The sequence below is a fragment of the Bos indicus genome, chromosome 2 (genome assembly GCF_029378745.1).
Source record: "Bos indicus isolate NIAB-ARS_2022 breed Sahiwal x Tharparkar chromosome 2, NIAB-ARS_B.indTharparkar_mat_pri_1.0, whole genome shotgun sequence".
NCBI lineage: Eukaryota > Metazoa > Chordata > Mammalia > Artiodactyla > Bovidae > Bos > Bos indicus.
Genome location: NC_091761.1, coordinates 84,893,643 through 84,913,878, shown reverse-complemented (window position 1 = coordinate 84,913,878; position 20,236 = coordinate 84,893,643). Strand labels below are relative to the sequence as shown.

The 20,236-nt window shown below is 38.0% G+C and overlaps 1 protein-coding gene and 1 pseudogene across 2 annotated transcripts in view; both read left to right on the top strand.

The window, feature by feature from the left end:
- Window positions 1-4,693, top strand: part of LOC139185715 (adenylate kinase 4, mitochondrial pseudogene) — a 41,855-nt pseudogene extending 37,162 nt beyond the window's left edge.
- The window catches only part of HECW2 (HECT, C2 and WW domain containing E3 ubiquitin protein ligase 2), a 449,303-nt gene that overhangs the window by 179,895 nt on the left and 249,172 nt on the right, over window positions 1-20,236 (top strand). For both annotated transcript variants that reach the window (XM_070769675.1, XM_070769668.1), the window contains exon 2: window positions 10,365-10,691. In XM_070769675.1, coding sequence (XP_070625776.1) covers window positions 10,400-10,691 — 292 coding nt within the window. In that variant the 5' untranslated portion in view covers window positions 10,365-10,399. The remainder of the gene's footprint in view (window positions 1-10,364; window positions 10,692-20,236) is intronic.

The window sequence follows — 20,236 nt, the reverse complement described above, 5'->3', positions numbered from 1 at the left end:
TCTCAGGCAGGTCAGAATGGCTGCTATCCAAAAATCTACAAACAATAAATGCTGGAGAGGGTGTGGAGAAAAGGGAACCCTCTTACACTGTTGGTGGGAATGCAAACTAGTACAGCCAGTATGGAGAACAATGTGGAGATTCCTTAAAAAACTGGAACTAGAACCGGTATATGACCCAGCAGTCCCACTGCTGGACATACACACCAAGGAAACCAGAATTGAAAGAGACACATGTACCTCAATGTTCATCACAGCACTGTTTATAATAGCCAGGACATGGAAGCAACCTAGATGTCCATCAGCAGATGAATGGATAAGGAAGCTGTGGTACATATACACAATGGAATATTACTCAGCAATTAAAAAGAACACATTTGAATTAGTTCTAGTGAGGTGGTGAAACTGGAGCTTATTAAACAGAATGAAGTAAGTCAGAAAGAAAAACACCAATACAGTATACTAACACATATATATCGAATTTAGAAAGATGGTACGGATAATCCTATATGTGAGACAGCAAAAGAGACACAGATGTCTGCAGAACTTCTGGTTTTCATTTTGTTTCTTCCCTCTCATATCCTCTTCCTTTCTTGCTTCTCCATAACCATCCTTCCAGTTAGGATGTATGAATGCTTTTCATACATTTATTCTTTTCCTCTTATCCTTTAAGACTTACCTCAGATCTCCTTCAGCCAATCTTTTGTCTTGCAGATATTCAGTTTTCTCATTGGAGATGACAGAATTTTTCAAACTTAATTCATATTATTTTGGGGTCTCACTTGAGATGATGGAAGTGAAAATGTTTTGGAAAATGTACAATATTTTATAAATATTACTGTCACTTCCTGATGCCCCATGAGCATTTACTAGTTATATCACATACTTGGGGGACAAATTGTACATGTACATGAAGTGTCATTAATACCAGGTTGAATTCCTTCATATGTGAATTATTTGATCTTTCCTCTTAAAGTTCTTGAAGAGTAATGGCCATGTTACATGCCTTAGGGAAAGATAAGAAAGAATTTGAAAGGAAACCTTACTCTCTTGGTAATAAGGAGTTCGTGATCTGAGCCACAGTCAGCTCCCGGTCTTGTTTTTGTTGACTATAGAGCTTCTGCATCTTTGGCTGCAAAGAACATAATCAATCTGATTTCAGTGTTGACCATCTGGTAATGTCCATGTGTAGAGTCTTCTCTTGTGTTGTTGGAAGAGGGTATTTGCTATGACCAGTGCATTTTCTTGGCAAAACTCTATTAGTCTTTGCCCTGCTTCATTCCGTATTCCAAGGCCAAATTTGCCTGTTACTCGAGGTGTTTCTTGACTTCCTCCTGTTGCATGCCAGTCCCCTATAATGAAAAGGACATCTATTTTGTGTGTTAATTCTAAAAGGTCTTGTAGGTCTTCATAGAACCGTTCAACTTCAGCTTCTTCAGCGTTACTGGTTGGGGCATAGGCTTGGATTACTGTAATATTGAATGGTTTGCCTTGGAAACGAACAGAGATCATTCTGTCATTTTTGAGACTGATTCCAAATAGGAAAAGGAGTACGTCAAGGCTGTATATTGTCACCCTGCTTATTTAACTTATATGCAGAGTACATCATGAGAAACGCTGGACTGGAAGAAGCACAAGCTGGAATCAAGATTGCCGGGAGAAATATCAATAACCTCAGATATGCAGATGACACCACCCTTATGGCAGAAAGTGAAGAGGAACTAAAAAGCCTCTTGATGAAAGTGAAAGAGGAGAGTGAAAAAGTTGGCTTAAAACTCAACATTTAGAAAACGAAGATCATGGCATCTGGTCCCACCACTTCATGGGAAATAGATGGGAAAACAGTGGAAACAGTGTCAGACTTTATTTTTCTGGGCTCCAAAATCACTGCAGATGGTGACTGCAGCCATGAAATTAAAAGACGCTTACTCCTTGGAAGGAAAGTTATGACCAACCTAGATAACATATTCAAAAGCAGAGACATTACTTTGCCAACAAAGGTCCGTCTAGTCAAGGCTATGGTTTTTCCTGTGGTCATGTATGGATGTGAGAGTTGGACTGTGAAGAAGGCTGAGCACTGAAGAATTGATGCTTTTGAACTGTGGTGTTGGAGAAGACTCTTGAGAGTCCCTTGGACTGCAAGGAGATCCAACCAGTCCATTCTGAAGGAGCTCAGCCCTGGGATTTCTTTGGAAGGAATGATGCTGAAGCTGAAACTCCAGTACTTTGGCCACCTCTTACAAAGAGTTGACTCATTGGAAAAGACTCTGATGCTGGAAGGGATTGGGGGCAGGAGGAGAAGGGGACGACAGAGGATGAGATGGCTGGATGGCATCACTGACTCGATGGACGTGAGTTTGAGTGAACTCCGGGAGTTGGTGATGGACAGGGAGGCCTGGCGTGCTGCGATTCATGGGGTCGCAAAGAGTCAGACACGACTGAGCAACTGAACTGAACTGAACTTACTCTCTTTACTGTTTGGTATACTCTGTAGTTTTATGCCAGTCGTAGATGCTTCATACATTTTTTTTTTTTTTTTGCAGGGTTCAGTTAGCCAGCAAATTCACACAGTTCTAGCTTAATTTTCTTTTCCACTAAAAATAAATGTTATTCATTCATTTTTTTTGACCTGTCTATTGTTTTCTCTCTTTGTAAAAATGAAACTTCACAAGGTAGGGATTTGATCTTTTGCTCTGTTTTATCTTTAATGGCTTTCACAAGGGAGGTACTCAATAAAAGTTTGTTGAATGTGTGAATAAATGAATGAACCCAAAATGATGAGAAAATCAAATTTCAACCTTTGTCTCTGGCTGGAGGACCAGAGAGTGGCCCTTGTCAGGCCCTTGCTATAGGGCTAAGACTTGGGCTTCAGGATAGCTTTTCCTCATTGCCTACAAGGCTCTTTTTTTCTTTCTGTTTTTGGGACTGTGCTTTGAATAATTGAGGATGCTGATAATCTACTCTCCCAATAATTGTGGGGATCAAGGGAGTATTAAAATCAGTACTATTTGGTTCCCGATCATGTGATCACATGCCTCATGCTGTTGGAGTTGGAGAACAGGCGCGGCGAGCACTGGCTACTTGACGGTTTTCCTCGAACATTAGTTCAGGCTGAAGCCTTGGACAGACTATGTGACCTGGATCTAGTGATCACTTTGAACATTCCATTCGAAACGCTCAAAGATCGTCTCAGCCGACGTTGGATTCACCCTCCCAGTGGAAGGGTATATAACCTGGACTTCAACCCACCTCATGTACATGGCATGGATGACGTCACTGGTGAGCCACTGGTCCAGCAGGAGGATGACAAACCTGAAGCAGTTGCTGCCAGACTAAGGCAGTACAAGGATGTGGCAAAACCTGTCATCGAGTTGTACAAGAGCCGAGGAGTGCTCCACCAGTTTTCAGGAACCGAGACTAACAAAATCTGGCCCTATGTTTACACGCTTTTCTCGAACAAGATCACACCTGTTCAGTCCAAAGAAGCCTACTGAGCCTGCGCAGCGGAAGAACCAGGAAGATATGGTCATTTGTTCAACTGTATGTGTAGTGTTGGTGCCATGCCCCAGTTAGCAGCTAGCTGAGATAGCTTGCAGTGTCTTTTCTAGTTTAAATGGTGAACAGACATGAAAACTAATGAATAGAATGAGTTAATGACGAGGCTCTTCTCTGCCTTTCTAAAAGAGGGGCCACCTACACGTGTTTAAGATGTCCCTGCACATGTCTCAAGTTCTTTATAAGAAAGGAAGCAACACAGGCTGGATTCCAAGCGGTGTATCACCCAAGCTCTAGTTGATTTTCCACAGCCAGGTTGTTGCCATAATAGCTTTTTCACACATGACGGTGGTGCTCCCTGGCTCTCCCCAGCCCCTAAAGGCTGTTGAAACATAGCACCAGGAGGCCTGAGAATGCCAGGCGCTCTAGCTGCCTTTGTCCCTGCTTCTCTGGCATGTGCCCTCCTGGTGACAGTGGGATTGAAACAGTAGCTCTCAGTGATTGCTTCTCTGGCCTTGAGTGACTGTCCACAGTTCACTTTTTCCTATTAGGAATGACGCCTTCTCTGTATCCGTGCTCCATTGAATCTCTTTTTCATACATCCTAGAATGAAAGGACTTGGCTTCTACTACTTTTATTAGACATCTGTTTTCTCCCTCCCTAGACTATTAAGTAATATTGTTCCTGCTTTTATCCCTCTCAGATTCCTGTCTGAGAGCTGAGAGCTGAGAGCTGGGGGACGATGTTCAGTCTCTCTATGCACCAGGAGCTGAACTGCGTGGAGGGTCTACTTAAACTGTTCGTCTGACTCTCATGAGTTGACACCGCTCCTTTCTTTTATTGTGGCAAAATAAAACCCTAAGAGTCTTTGGGGAACTCTCAAAAACTGGGAAATATTCACCTCCATAAATGTTAAAAGATTGTATCTTATGTATAGAAGTAAATAAGACCGTATGGAATTACTGGACTGAAAGAATAGTTTAGCTTATAATGAAGACAAAAAAATATATATTTTGAAAATGCTGCTAAATATTGATGCTGACAGTGTTTTTCTCGTGTGAGTGACCCAAGCATATTATAAATAGTTGGTAAAGGGAATGGAGCCTGTGGGGTCAAGGAAAATGTTGCACTACCTGTGCCTAGACTCATGATGACAGCTTTATGATTATGGGATTTGATAAAATTGTAATTTTTTATTCTATTCCAAAGATGCTTTCTATAGGATGGCCATTAGGTCTAGAAATACAGATCACACTATTTTGTCATTCATTAGAATGTAGCATCAATAAACCATTTATTAAGGGAAAAAAAATAAAATAAAATCAGTACTACTTGGTATAATTAAAGTAGAATGTCATCACGTAACATTATTAATATTAATAGTTAAACGCAATTGAGCACTTATATGCCAGGCACTGTTCTAAATGTTCTACGTGGACTGATTAATTTAGTTTTCTCCAAAATTCTATGTTGCAACCAGGTGTTACTATGTCTCTCTTATACTGATGGGAAGATGTAAGCACAGAGAGTTAAAATAAATTTTCCAAGATGACAGAGCAACTTAATAGTAGAGAGATGACTGAAACCCATAATCAGAGTTTGGAACTTATTCTTTTTTCCATTGTGTTTTACCTATCTCTCTAATTAAGTAGAGGTCATTAAAAAATAAAATAGTTTTCGTATACATCCCTTTCCCCCTTTTCTTTCTAGAGTAGAGTAATTTTCGGGTATTTTTTGTTGTTGCTTAAAGCAGTAAAGGTTCTGGCCTATTTCTTCCAGGGAAATAGCTTAGTTACGTATAGCCTGCATTTTGTATTTGACTACAATGTGTTAGGAGTTAATTATTTATAGTGCTTGTTGAAGCTGATGTGGTGCTGAGCTCACTCTGGGTTTACAGACAAAGAATGGCCTGTTGAAATTCACTAAAATGAAAATTTCATGAAACCTCACATTAGAGGTTGACCTGAATTTTAGGCTTCATGGATTTAAAGTTGTGTAACAGTTATGGGTTATATGATGTCAGAATTACTATATACCACATCAGAAAGCAATAGTTAAATTTATGAAGAGGAGTATTAGTTTCTCTGTTCACTTTATTTCTGTCCTTTTTACACAAGACATCTTGCCCACCAATCCCAGTGATTTTTTAAATTCAAGTATAGTGCTAAAAGTGTGAGATCAACTTTATCACATAAATTAATTGAATAAATATATTTGCAAGTACTGTGACCTTGGCAGTGGCAGAATTTTCCCCTTTACCCAAGTGTTTGTGAAAATGGATGAGGGGATGGGAAAAATTAGGGAATCCTTCTCTTTTCTTCCCTCAGACTAGGTATCCAAGACTATTAGTTAATACTGTAACCAATGAACCCAGGATTACTTTTTTTTTTTTTTTAATGGGAGTTCTAGTTAATTTTCTAGAACACCTTACAGGAGTGGTCTTTTGAAAGATGTAATATGTTGAAGAGGCCAGCAGGTACTGGGGATGCAGAGTAAATGTTAAATCCATAAACCTATTGGTGAATGAAGTAGTCATGAAAGAGGTAGTGAAGAAGAGAGCCATATTCATTCTATGTAGAGCCATACATTATAATTTCATGGCTACAGTCAACCATCTACAGTGATTTTGGAGCCCAACAAAATAAAGTCTGTCACTGTTTCCATTGTTTCCCCATCTATTTTCCATGAAGTGATATGACCAGATGCCATGATCTTCGTTTTTTTTAATAAAGTACAGAGGTCTTGGAAAGAATCTCTGTCAGAGTCTGGCAATGGAGAAGAAAAAGGGTATCTATGACTAGACTCAAAGTGAGCCAGCAGGGGGCTGAATCTAAGTTCAAACAGGAAAGGCTTTGTTCTTTTAGATGGGAGCCAAAGGAAATAACATCATGATCTAGATGGTAGAAATATTGTGGACCAGTTAGAAATCAGGGGTGGCAAAGGACAGGCCCAGAAAAGGGACTCAAGGTGTTAATTCATGAGTATCTAGGAGATAGTAAGGAGTGTCTCCTAGGAACTTAACGGGTATCTTGGAGAAGGATGCTCACTGGTCGCTGATCTGCTTATTCAACATTTATTGATACCTACTTTGTACTACCTACTGGTCCAAATTGGGAAAGGAGTACATCAAGGCTGTATATTGTCTTGCTACTTATTTAACTTATACGTAGAGTACATCATGTGAAATGCTGGGTATATGCAGAGTACATCATGTGAAATGCTGGATGAAGCATAAACTGGAACCAAGATTGTCGGGACAAATATCAATAACCTCAGATATGCAGATGAAAACACCCTTATGGCAGAAAGCAAAGAGAAACTAAAGAGCCTTTTGATGAAAGTAAAAAAGGAGGATGAAAAAGCTGGCTTAAAACTCACCATTCAAAAAATGAAGATCATGGCATCGGTCTCATCACTTCATGGCAAATAGATGGGGAAACAATGGAAGCAGTAACAAACTTTATTTTCTTGGGCTCCAAAATCACTGCAGATGGTGATTGCAGCCATGAAATTAAAAGATGGTTGCTTGGAAGAAAAGCTATGACCGGCTTAGACAGCATATTAAAAAGCGGAGACATTACTCTGCAAACAAAGGTCTATCTGGTCAAAGCTATGGCTTTTCCAGTAGTCATGTATGGATGTGAGAAAGTATAAAGAAAGTATAAAGTATAAAGTATACTGAGTATACTTTATATAAAGTATAAAGAGTATATATAAAGTATATACTCTTTAGTATATAGAGTATATAGAGTATATATACTCTATAAAGTACATATAGAGTATATATATATAGTATATATATATATATAAAGTATATAGAGTATACTTTATATATATATATAAAGTATATATACTTTATATATATAAAGTATATAGAGTATATACTTTATACTCTATATAAAGTATAAAGAAAGCTGAGTGCCAAAGAATTGATAGTTTTGAACTGTGGTGTTGGAGAAGACTCTTGAGAGACCGTTGGACTGCAAGGAGATCCAACCAGTCAATCCTAAAGGAAATCAGTCCTGAATATTCATTGGAAGGGCTGATGCTGAAACTGAGGCTCCAATACTGTGGCTGCCTGATGCAAAGAACTGACTCACTGGAAAAGATCCTGATGTTGGGAAAAATTGAAGGCAGGAGGAGAAGGGGATGACAGAGGATTAGATGATGGGATGGCATCACCAGCTTAATGGACATGAGTTTGAGCAAGGTCTAGGAGTTGGTGCTGGATGGGGAAGCTTGGTGTGCTGCAGTCCATGGGGTTGCAAAGAGTTGGACACAACTGAGCGACTGAACTGTTTACGAGGCACTGTTGGAAACGCTGGGGATGAAGCTGTGACCAAACATGCATTTGTGAAGCTTACATTCTTTTTTTTTTTTTTAATTCTCAGCTTTATTGTGGTATAATTGATAATACAATTGTAAGATATTTAACATTTCACCATGATGATTTGATATTTGTGTACATTGTGAAAGGATTCCCACCATCCCGTTAATGAACACCTTCATCACCTCTTTTATTATTTTTTTTTGATAAGTACATTTAAATTCTGCTCTCTTAGCAAATTTCAATTATATAATATGGTGTCATTAACTGTAGTCCTTCATCGTTCACTTTAGCTCCTCAAACCTTATTCATCTGAAAATTGAGAGTTTGTAGCCTTTACCAACCTCCCCATTATTCCCATCTTGCAGGCCATGGTTACCACTCTTTTGGTTTGTTTCTAGGTGTTTGACTTTTCTTTTTAAATTAGATTCCACATACAAGTGAGATAATTTCTTTCTCTGACTTATTTCACTTAGCATGATGCTTCAGTGTTCAGCTGTGTTGTTCCAAACAGCAGGATTTTCTTCTTTCTCACAGCTGGATAATATTCCAATGTATGTATTGCATACATACATCAATATTGCATCTTCTTTATCCATTTATTCGTTAAATGACACTTGGGTTGTCTACATATTTTGGCTATTTCAAATGACACAGCAGTGAACATGGGAGTGTAGATGTCTCTTTGAGATCCCGTTTTCATTTCTTTTGGGTGTATACCCAGAAGTGGAATTGCTGTATCACTGCTGTTGTTGTTGTTGTTCAGTTGCCCAGTCACGTTCAAGTCTTGGTGACCCCATGGACCGCAGCAAGCCAGGCCTCCCTGTCCCTCAACATCTCCCCGAATTTGCCCAGGTTCATGTTCATTGCATCGGTGATGCTGTCCAGCCATCTCATCCGTTGATGCCCTGTTCTCCTCCTGCCCTCAATCTTTCCCAGCATCAGGGACTTTTCCAATGAGTTGTCTGTTCACATTAGATGACCAAAATACTGGAGCTTTAGCTTCAGCATCAGCCCTTCCAGTGAATATTCAGGGTTGATCTCCCTTAAGATTGACTGATTTGATCTCCTTGCTATATCATATGGTAGTTCTATTTTTAATATTTTGAAAAATCTCCATATGGTTTTCCATAATGGCTGTACTGATTTACATTTCCTCCAACAGTGCAGGAGAGTTTCCTTTTCTCCATGTCATAGCCAACATTTGTTATTTGTTTGGTTTTTGATGGTAGCCATTCTGACAGGTATGAGGGGATATCTCATTGTGGTTTTGAATTGCATTTCCCTGATGATTAGTAATTTTGAGCATTTTTTCTTGTGCCTGTTTGCCATCTGTATGTGTTCTTTGGAAAAATGTCTATTCAGGTCTTCTGCCTATATTTTAATTGGGTTGTTTGTTTTTTTTTTGATATTGAGTTGCATGAGCTCTTTGTATATTTTTGCTCCTTATCAGATTATTTAGCTCCTTATCAGTATATATCATCTCCTCATGTTTAGCTCCTTATCAGTCATATCATTTACAAATATTTTCTTCGATTCAGTAGGTTGTTCTTTTGTTTCATCAGTGATTTCCTTTACTGTGCCAAAACTTTTAAATTTAGTTAGATACCATTTATTTACTTTTGCTTTTGTTTCCTTTGCCTTAGGAAACAGAACCAAAAAAAATATTGCAATGATTTATGTCAAAGAAATTTTGGTCTGTGTTTTCTTCTAGGAGTTCTATGGTTTCAGGTCTTCAAGTTTTTAATCCATTTTCAGTTGATTTTTTGTGTATGGTGCAAGGTAGTGGTCCAGTTGCATTCTTTTCACATGGTTGCCCAGTTTTTCCAATCACCTTTTATTGAGGAGACTATGCTTTCCTCAAGCTTACCTTCTTGTGGGGGAAAATACACAAGAACCAAATAAGTGCATGGTGCTCTGTGGTACAGCAGATCATAGTAATTGCTTTTGAGAAAAGTAAAGCAAGGAAGGAGGGGTGGGAAATGCTTGGATGTTGCAGTTTTAAATGGAATGGTCAACTATATGTAAGTGAGGAGGTAACATTTGGGCAAGTTCCTGAAGAAGGATTTGGTGGGTTTTATTCCTATGAGAAGGAAATTGAGCACATGAACTTGTCCTCACTGGTGTATTTCAACTCTGTTTAACATGGGTCAAAATTTTCTGTCTTGCTATTTTAAAATTAAATTGCATCAACAAATAAATATGTGAGTTGGGTGAAGGAGAGGAGGATGCTATTTCCGAAGGAGGAAGGATAGACATAAAAGGGATGGTAGGGAAAGCCCCTTCTTAATTGCTATGAGGACACTGTGCCCAGTAATGAAATTGAGGCCACAGGTGTTTGATGACCTTTGCTATCATGTGACCTCAGCCTATGAAAGTTGTTTCTGACATCATCAGTTGACAGTAGAGTAGTAGGTTTTATTTTGACAGCAGATTATTGCATGGGTTAGGCTTTAACAAACACTCATAAAGTCATTGTCTGGGAAGCTTAAATGTAATTCCTTGCATTGTAATGCTAATGCTTTGTATGTGTGTGTCTCTACAGCTTTGTAGGAAGTCAACTTCAGAGAGGCAGACGGGATGGCTAGCTCAGCCCGGGAACACCTGCTTTTTGTAAGGCGTCGAAATCCCCAGATGCGGTACACCCTGAGTCCAGAGAACCTCCAGAGCCTGGCTGCCCAGAGCTCCATGACCGAGAATATGACCCTACAGCGGGCCAACAGCGACACAGATCTGGTGACCTCTGAGAGCCGCTCCAGCTTGACGGCCAGCATGTATGAGTACACACTGGGGCAAGCCCAGAACCTCATCATCTTCTGGGACATTAAAGAGGAGGTGGATCCCAGTGATTGGATAGGACTGTATCACATAGGTGAGTCAAATGAACTGGACTTGCTTGTGACTTAGCGCATACATTTTGCTCTGACATTATACTATTCTGTGTTTTCTCCTGGGAAGAAATTCACATACATAAGTTAAAACAGCCATATCCTGGAAATTTTTTTCTTCTTCTTTGGGGTAGGGGAAACAACAATTATAAATAACTTTGCTGATATGAATTCTGTGGTTAATTTCTACCCTAATTAAATGTCAGAACCTGCAGTATTTTCTTTTTAAAACTTCACTTTACCCTTGATCATTAGCTGCATTTTGAAAAGAGGTGGCTATAAACATTTACTAGTATTTTTAAACCAATGAAAAAGATGTTTGGATTTAGATAACTGATATAAAAAATGTTCTGTATTTTCATAAGGTTGAATTACATTAAGAATAACTTGCAGTCTAAAGTATCTTTTTATTTCAAAATTCCTTGATGGGTCCTAGATCAATTAGGTAAAGAAAGTGTCATAGTCTTCTAACAAATGACTTAGAAATATAGGTTGCTATTTGTTTTAATGAAAGTGTCCCAACCCTGTTTAGCTGATTTGCATCTCTTTTCATAGGTGAGTTCATGATGAATAACCATGTGCCAGAAAATATAATATCTGTTACTTGAGTTGAAAGCAGAAGTAAAACCTACTAACCAGTCATAAAGAAATCTAAATCAAATCTAGTAAGAAAATTTTAACATTCCCCAAAGTTTGAGAGCTTTATCGCTGCATGAAGGGAGTTCTTAAAAAAAAAAAAAAAATTAACAACAGATGTCTTATCAGAAGACATTGTTCCTTTCAATGTAGATTATAAGCCAAGCACTTTATGTGTGTGTGTGTGTGTGAACAGAGTGGGAGTAGGGTGGGAAAACTAGTTTATGCACTGCTTCTCTACAGGGGCAATTTGCCTACTTCCTCTATGGGACATTTGGCAGTGTTTGGCGATGTTTTTGTTTGGCAGAACTGGATAGGGGAAATGGGAGATCAGTGATGCTGCCAAACATCTTACAATGCAGAGGACACCCCCTCACAACAAAGAATTATCCATCCTCACATGTCCGCACACTGTTGAGAAACCCTAGTTGAGGCAAAGTAATACCCTTGATTGCACTTTGTTTCTCTGGACAATTTTAGATTGACTAAAATAAAATTGATTTGTATTTACTTATGTAAATTTTAATGCTGAATCATGCTAGATAGCAAGAAATCGAAACAAAAATTCAATGAATTTTAATTTTTCTATTTCCTCTTATGACAAAAAGAAAAAGGGGAGGAAAAGTCTTCAGAGTTCCCTGGTGTGTTTAAATATATGTTTATAGTGAGGGAGATACATAATTTTAAAATTATATGTTTATATATAATATCTATTCTGTTCGCAAAAGAATATTGCAGTTTTGATGTGACTTTAGAGGTAACTCTTGTGGTTTTGATGTAATTTTGCCCTTTTAGATTTTATGAAACATTTTTCTTTTCACTTTTCTCATATTTTTTCCTTTTTTTTCTCACTTAAGATTTTGTAATGCTTAATATGAAGCTACAAATAGCATATTGTGTTTTTTTAGATGATTTTTTTATGTGATATTTTTTGGGATACAACTTTATTTTCTTGCATAGAGTGATTCCTTTTTTGTGTGTGAATATTTTAATTTGTGGGCTCCCCTGGTGGCTTAGTGGTAAAGAGTCTGCCTGCCAAAGCAGGAGAAGTGGGTTTGATCCCTGGGTCAGGATGATCTTCTGGAGAAGGAAAGGCAACCCACTTCAGTATTCTTGCCTGGGAAATCCCATGGACAGAAGAGCCTGATGGCTACAGTCCATGGGGTTGCAAAAGAAATGGAGATGATTTAGCAACTAAACAACCACAACAATTTAATCTGTAAGATGCTAGAATCACTTAAGACAATGATTCCTATTACTATATTATAATATAAACTATATTACTTTATAGTTTCTCCCCCACCGTCTTTCTGTTTCTGCATCCCTCTTGTTTTATTTCCTTATCTATATTTAACTGAGAAGGAACTAAGGAAAGGAAGGCCAAGTTTATCTTATTCCCAAGTGACCAAAGTCACAAAATCTTGGTGTTCTTGTATTTATTTCACTTTCTAGAGTATAGATCAGAGGTCTGAATCGAGAATTAGCCCAAGGATATAGCTAGGAAAATATTTTGGCAAATATATCTCTTGAAAAGTGCTATTCTTCTTTAGTTAATTTCAAGTTTTCTCTGTGTCTTTCTTACAAATCATCATCATATTTTTGGTTCCCTGTATGTAATGTCTCTTTTTTTCCCTTTGGCTACTTTCAATATTTTTCTCTTTATCTTAGTTTTCAGCAGTTTGTCTATAATGTACCTAGGTGTGATTTTCTTTTTATTTATATTGGTTGGGATTCTTTAAACTTTTTAAGTAAAAATTTTTAATGAAAATTGTGATAAGTTTGGTCATGAATCCTTTGGATATTTTTTTTTTTTTTTTCTGAGAACTTCTTTTTCTGAGACTTTAGTTATACATATGTTACTTGTTGTTCTTTAAGGTTCTGAGGCTCTGGTTAATTTTTCTTTAATCTCTTTAGTATTCAAATTCAACTTAGTTTGCCAACTTTTCTTTTTGTTTTTCTTCATTCTCCTGTTAGTCCTGTTCAGCGGATTTAAAAATTTCAGTTATTTGACTTTTCATTGATAGACTATGCATTTCCCTTTTTATAGTTTTAATTTCTCTTATGAGAGTCTGGTATATCTTAACTCTGTCAGGCCATATCTTTTTTCAGTTACTTGAATTGGTTTGAATGCATCTGCTTTAAATTCTCTGCTATATCCAGTCTTAGAGGGGGCTTGTCTAAGGGTCTGTTTTTATTGTCTGTTTTTCTGTTGACTGTGAGTCCCATTTTCCTGTTTCTTTGCATTTTTTCACTTTACAGTGGACATTGAGGATTCTGTATTGTAGAAATTCTGAGTTCTGTGGCATACTTTTAATTTTAATGTTTATTTTTATTCTGGTTGGATGATTTATTTCCCTGAACTTACTAGCTGTGATTTAACACTTGGTTAGAATGTATCTGTGGAAAGCCTAATATAGTTATCCAGCTCTTCTAACTTAGTGGGATTCAGTCTTCAGGTTTAGTCTCCTTTATGGATTTTGCTAGGACTTGATTTGGGGCTTTGTTAGAGTAGGTCTTTTGTGGGCTTTACTCTAGGACTTTGTGCTTATTCCTAAGTAATGCCATTTCTGATGTCTTAGCCAGATGCCTGAAACGTTAACCATTCTCTCTGGTTGGGATGTAAGTCCATTGTTCTCCAGAACTGCTTGACTACTTTAACTCCATTGCACTCTCAGCCCTGGAGCAGCTACTCTCTGGAAAGCCTTGGTAGTCTCACCCTGCACGTATGCAGCCAGACCACGGCCAAAGGCTTGTGGGGGATCCCCTTTATTCCCTCCTCACTCTTTCCAGTGCCTTGCCTGCAGATTCTAGCCACTTCAGTTGACCCAAACTCTGATTGCTGCCTCTTTAGCTCATTAGAACTGTCATCAACTCTAGCTCCCTGTGCTGCACTCAGGAAATTGTTCCCCAGATAAGATCAGGATGGTTATGGAGTCACCTTATAAGTTTCCCTTCTCTCTGGGATTTTAGTCTATTGTGCAATGTCATAAAATAACTGCTTACTAGTTTTACAGTCATTTCATTAGGAAGACAAGTCTGGAACTAATTACTACAATATGGCCTGGAGCAGAAGTTTCTCCCCTACTTTTGATTTAGGATGGGTGATAAGAGGTTCCGCTTAATTTCCCCATCTAGCCATTTCCAGAGAACTCTGAATAAATAATAAATGGTAGTTTGAGTCCCATATGTTTGTCTCCTTAGTATATTTTCAAATTGTTTTAGATCCCTAGCATGGAAGAGGGGTGAGGAGTTAGTGCCCTCAGACCTCTTAAAAGGATGGATGAACACAGTGACAAGAATTCAGGAATAGAAGTATCATGTAGGTAGAATGAGATATGTGGTATTTTCAGACACACTATTGGTTTTTAACAGGTCTTCCACAATAAATGACTTTAAAAGGCCCAGGTACTAACATCTGAAATATTAAGCATGGGTCATTTATATAGTTGCAGAACCACAGCTGTGTTTAAAAGAAAGATTGACTTATCTGGGACCTCAAAGTGAGAGTAAGAGGCCTTGATTTAAGTAAGGAGAGATAGCCCTTTCTCTCCTGGGGCTAGTTCATCTCATTCTGGATGGATTATTTTGACTTCTAGACTGGAGACAGCCTTACTTCTGTGACAACTTGGCCATCCCATGTGGTAAGGGAGGGATGGCAGCTCTGTGGTCTTTAACTGACAGCCATTTCCTGATTCCTGCTTCATTATGGGTTTAGGAGGTGGGCAGCAAGCCCTTGATTTCAGGGCAAGTAGGCCCTCTCTAGACTTAAGAAGGGTCTAAACTGATGTGGCAGTCCAAGTAGTGAGTAGTCTAGGAGTGCACATGTGACCCAGTTCTGGCCAGTGGTGTGTAAAGGGAAGACTTTGGGGCAACTTCCTTTTCCAAGGAGAAGCCAAAGCCTCATGAAGAGAGTCTTTAACCCCCACTTTCTCTTGTGCTTGTGACTCTGGTGAAAGGATGTGATGTCTTGACTTGTTATATACAGGTAACCACCATAAGTTATCAGTCAGGAAGATTAAGAGTCAAGGATTACAGAGAAGAAAGAAAGAGCTTGGACTGGCACTCCAAAGGAAAAAATCTTCACCCGTGTTTAAGTCATCAGTAGTGAGTGAACTCCGGGAGTTGGTGATGCACAGGGAGGCCTGGCGTGCTGCGATTCATGGGGTCACAGAGTCGGACACGACTGAGCGACTGAACTGAACTGTACTGAACTGAGTGAGCCTTTCTTGAACCAGCAGTCCTTCCTAACTGAGCCGCTGGGATGGCTATTAAGATGAGAAAGGAAAAAAGAGGAACACAACTGCTGTCAAAGGCAGGATGAAAAGTGAGTGGGCTACCTCTGTAGTTACTGCTTCAGAAATAGTTTGGGCTGCTTTAATATAGGTAAAAACCACTCGGTTGTTTTCACGAGAAGTAACAAAATTTGACATAAAATTTTCAAAGTAGCAACTCCAACCCATGTGGAAATTTACAAAAGTTTAATAAAATCAATGACATGATGGGAAAAATCTTCCAAATGAGTATTTAGTAATTTTAAAATATGCAAAACAGTTTTCTTGGCCCCTGTTAAAGGGAGATAGGGTAGATGATGAATTTAGAGAAGACCTGAAAGTAAAGAATGAATGCAGGGCTAGGATGGGAAAAGAATGCTGGCGTCTGCCTTAGTGACGTCCTGAATTTAAGGCTGTCATGACTAAAGGAATATGCATAACATGTTCTCTCTTGGGCTCTGTGAAATAAGTTTCATAAACGCACATACAGCAGGAATAGCTTCAGGTTTCTGTACCTCTTAGTAGGAAGCAGCCACTCCTTTTCAGCTGTGTCCTGAGAAGCCGGATTGTTTCCTAGCAACATCTAGGTTTATTTGTGGAACTGAGAGATGGTCTCTATAGAAATAAGTCCCAAAGGGGAAGGATTTGGGTGGAATATAGGGCTGGTGAGGTGTGGCTTATTGGCACAGTGTGCATTTTGATTGTTGTTTCTCTTGGCTTACATTTTCTTCCTACCTAGAAGTATGATTTGTTTTTGTTTAGCTAATTGCTAATGTTTTGCACTGTTCAGTTTGCTCTGAATGACTTTTAGCCCTACTAATCTGGAGGGAAAACACGTCCTTCTGGATCAGAAGTAAGAATCTTGAGACAGTTTGGGCAATGTAGAGATCCTATTGGGAGTACAAAGAAAAAATGTTGAAAATGTCAAAACACTATCTGGGGAAACTTTGACTGTGAACATTGTTCTTAAAACAGAAGCTAATTATATTTTCTCCCTCTAGAAAGTCTCATGTACACCCAGGATTTCCAGAGATGATCACAATGTACCTATAGCCCTGAATCTCCAAATTATAGCCACTAATACCTTGCAGATAGCTTCCAGAAATCACTAGATTTATAATTTGTCTCCAAAATTAGAATTGACCCCACACAAATTTAATACTGCTACTCATTGCCTCCACCTAAACTCTCCAAATAAAAAAAGCCAAATGCTTTTATTGTGTAAGAACTCTTGGACAATCAGCACGGACAGCTTTCCATGAAAAATCAAATGGACACTTTTTAAAGAGGGGCAGAAAATATTAAATTTGTTTCAGGCTCACTATTAAATTCCCCTTAACCTTTTATCTTGTGCTTGTTTTTTGGATTCTTCAAAAGAAAAATACTTCAAGAAGCTTTATTTGCCATTTCTCATGTGCAGGCCACTTCAGGTACATGGGCTGAACTGTTTGTTACTGATCTGTGACTCAGTAAGAAACTTTCTATAGAATTTAAATCAATGTGGAAGCTTCCTTCATTGAGAAGATCTTGCTGTAAAAAATCATCTAAACTAAATAATGGGCTTACTGTATTTCACATTCTGGATCAGCTTATTCTCTTGTCATGGATCAGTAGCAAAAAGATAATTTACCAATATTGTTTGAGTATACCTCTCAGCATCTGTGTTGACTGTATCTCTAAAGACTGTTGTTCAGTTACTAAATTGTGTCCGACTCTCTGTGACCCCATGAACTGCAGCATGCCAGGCTTTCCTGTCCTTCACTATATCTTGGAGTTTCCTTAAACTCATGTCTGTTGAGTCAGTGATGCCATCCAACTGTCTCATCCTCTGTCAGCCCCCTCTCTTGTCCTCAATCTTTCCCAACATGGGGGTCTTTGCCAGTGAGTTGGCTTTTCGCATCAGGTGGCCAAAGTATTGGAGCTTCAGCTTCAGCATCAGTCCTTCCAATGAATATTCAGGGTTGATTTGGATTGACTGATTTGATCTCCTTGCAGTCCAAGGGACTCTCAAGAGTCTTCTCTTGCAATAAAATTGCAATAATGATCCAAGGCATTAGGATCATGTATTTTTGAGCTCTAAGATCCCAAAGTTTAAGCTCATGTTTTATAGATAAGAAAAACTAAGGTCCAGAATGGTGAAACCATGCTGGTAGTTGGGTGCAGTCAAGACTGGGGCTTAAGTGTCCTGTGAACCAGTTTTCATTTTTCTTCTTGTGTGTTGAAAAATATAGTGCAGTGTTTTTCAACCTTTAGTTAATTATTACTTTCTTGGTTTTCACAGTGTTGGATTACCATTTGTACTATTTATCCTTTTCCTTAAACCGTCTGATTAAAGAAAATGAACTGGTTATCTACCCTGACCTTGTTGTTCGAAGCCACAGGGTCTGGGAGAGTTTTGTTGTGTTAGCTGTTTTTCTTTCTAACATGCATTAACTGTTAATAAATAACTTTTGTCTGTGGGCTGCGCACCCAGGATTGTCACATGCAGCACACTTTGAGAAATTCTGAGGTTATCAGTGGTTAAGAGTTCAGGCTCTGCAGTCAGACAGACTAGTAAATTCAACTCTACCTACTAGCTTGAGAGAATTGTATAATGTTTTTAAATCTCAGGTTCCTCATCTTTTTTTAAAAAAAAAAGAGGATGAAGAAGAGTACCAGTATTATGAGAATTAAATGAGATAATGCATATAATATCCTTAGCAAAGTGCCTGGGCTCTTTGTAAGAGCTTACTGATTGTTAACTATCATCCTTATGTTGGCTATTGTTAATAATAGTGAAACCATTTTCTTGGTAGTTTAAAGCAGCAGCACGAATTTAGCCACTGAGTCCAGAAGAAGGGATTTTCAGATTAAAGTGACATACTGGGTTACTTCTACTTACAGAAAACAAAATCCATTCTTTTGAGCTTGAGCTCTGGGGATTATACAAAGCACCTAAAACATGACTGTTAAATAATGCAGTATATTAATTTGAGTATTATGTAGGTTCTAAACCAGCATGACTTCCAAGGCGATAGAAAAACTGCAGTTTAATCTGAAATTCAGTCGAGTGGAATAATGTATGCATTAGGTATTTAGTTTCCAGAGTAGCTATCAAATACACTTAAGAGTATTTGTTCGTGACTACTGTAGAACATGCTGCTATGAACATCAAGGTGCATGTATCTTTTAATATTAGTGTTTATATACTCAGGAGTGGAACTGCTGGATCATAGGGTACTTCTATTTTTCGTTTTTTGAGGAACCACCATAGTGTTTTCCCTGGTGGCTGGACCAATGTACATTCCTACCAATAGTGTAGGAGGGTTCCTTTTGCTCTGCATCCTCACCAGCATTTTTGTTTTTTTGATGATCGTTCTGACAGGTGTGAGGTGATACCTCCTGGTGGTTTTAATGTACATTTCTCTGATAATTAGCGATGTTTACCATCTCTTCATGTGCCAGTTGGCCATCTGTGTAGTTTTCTCTTAATGATTTTATTCAAAAGATTATTTTTGGTATTCATCCATTCATTTGTTTGCTCAACAATGTTAGGAGTTTACTGTGTAGCAGGCATCTGAAAAAAATTTTTAAATATCTATATTTAAGAAAATATAGTGCTGTCATTCTAGTTTTTTCCCAATTATATACAATATATTGGCCTTTAGATTGCTGTTTCCTTACCCATGGATTCCATCTTTAATATGGAAACGCTGTATGTTTAAATACAAATAAATTTACTCCCTGAACTCTGCTGCTTCAAACACTCACTTTTTTGGCCATGTTTTCAAAACATGCATCTTCCACGCTAAGCAAACTTGGATATTTTTCTGAAAACTGTGAGTTTGACATGAAGAATGTCTGTACTGTTTTTGATATTCAGAAATATATACTTGTATTTTCATTATATAACTATTATACTTCTGGTATGAAAAAGTGCTATTATATGATTATTGACAGATCAAGGAATGATCATATTTTTACTCTACAAAAAGAAGAACAATTTTTTAGACTATAGTTACATCATTAAGCTGTAATATAGAAGCAGATATGTTACTGAAAGACTAACCTAAAAAAATCTTGAAATTTCCAACTGAAAATTTACAATAACTAATAGGATTCTAAGTATTTAATATGTATCTTTTTAAAGCATCCAAATAAATAGGTTTTTCTGTAAGTGTAAGTCCTGTGGCATATTTTTGATATGATGAAACATTTCATGTGAAAAGGGAAAGCCTTAAGAATTCAGTGAACATCTGAAGGAGGTTAAATTCTTACTTTGGGGCTGTGTAACAGCCATTTTTTTCTTTGTTCACTTTAACTGCCAAAATCTGTCATTCCTGAGCCATTTCAAGGGGATAAATAAGGTGAATTTTGCTATGCACGTGACCCACTGCAAATGCTGATTTGAGCAGGGTTACAGTCAGCATATGTCAGCTAACTTAGAATTTTCTAGTGCATCACATAATTCACTTGCCTGAATGGAGTGCTATGAAAATAACAAAATTTCTTCTAGAAATTATTATTATTACTTGTTTGTCTTTGAAACTATGGCAATATCGCTAAGATAAGCAGCCATATTATCATCCTTACGTATAGAACCCTGGAATTCCTCATCCCACATAAGTTTAATTCAAATGTAA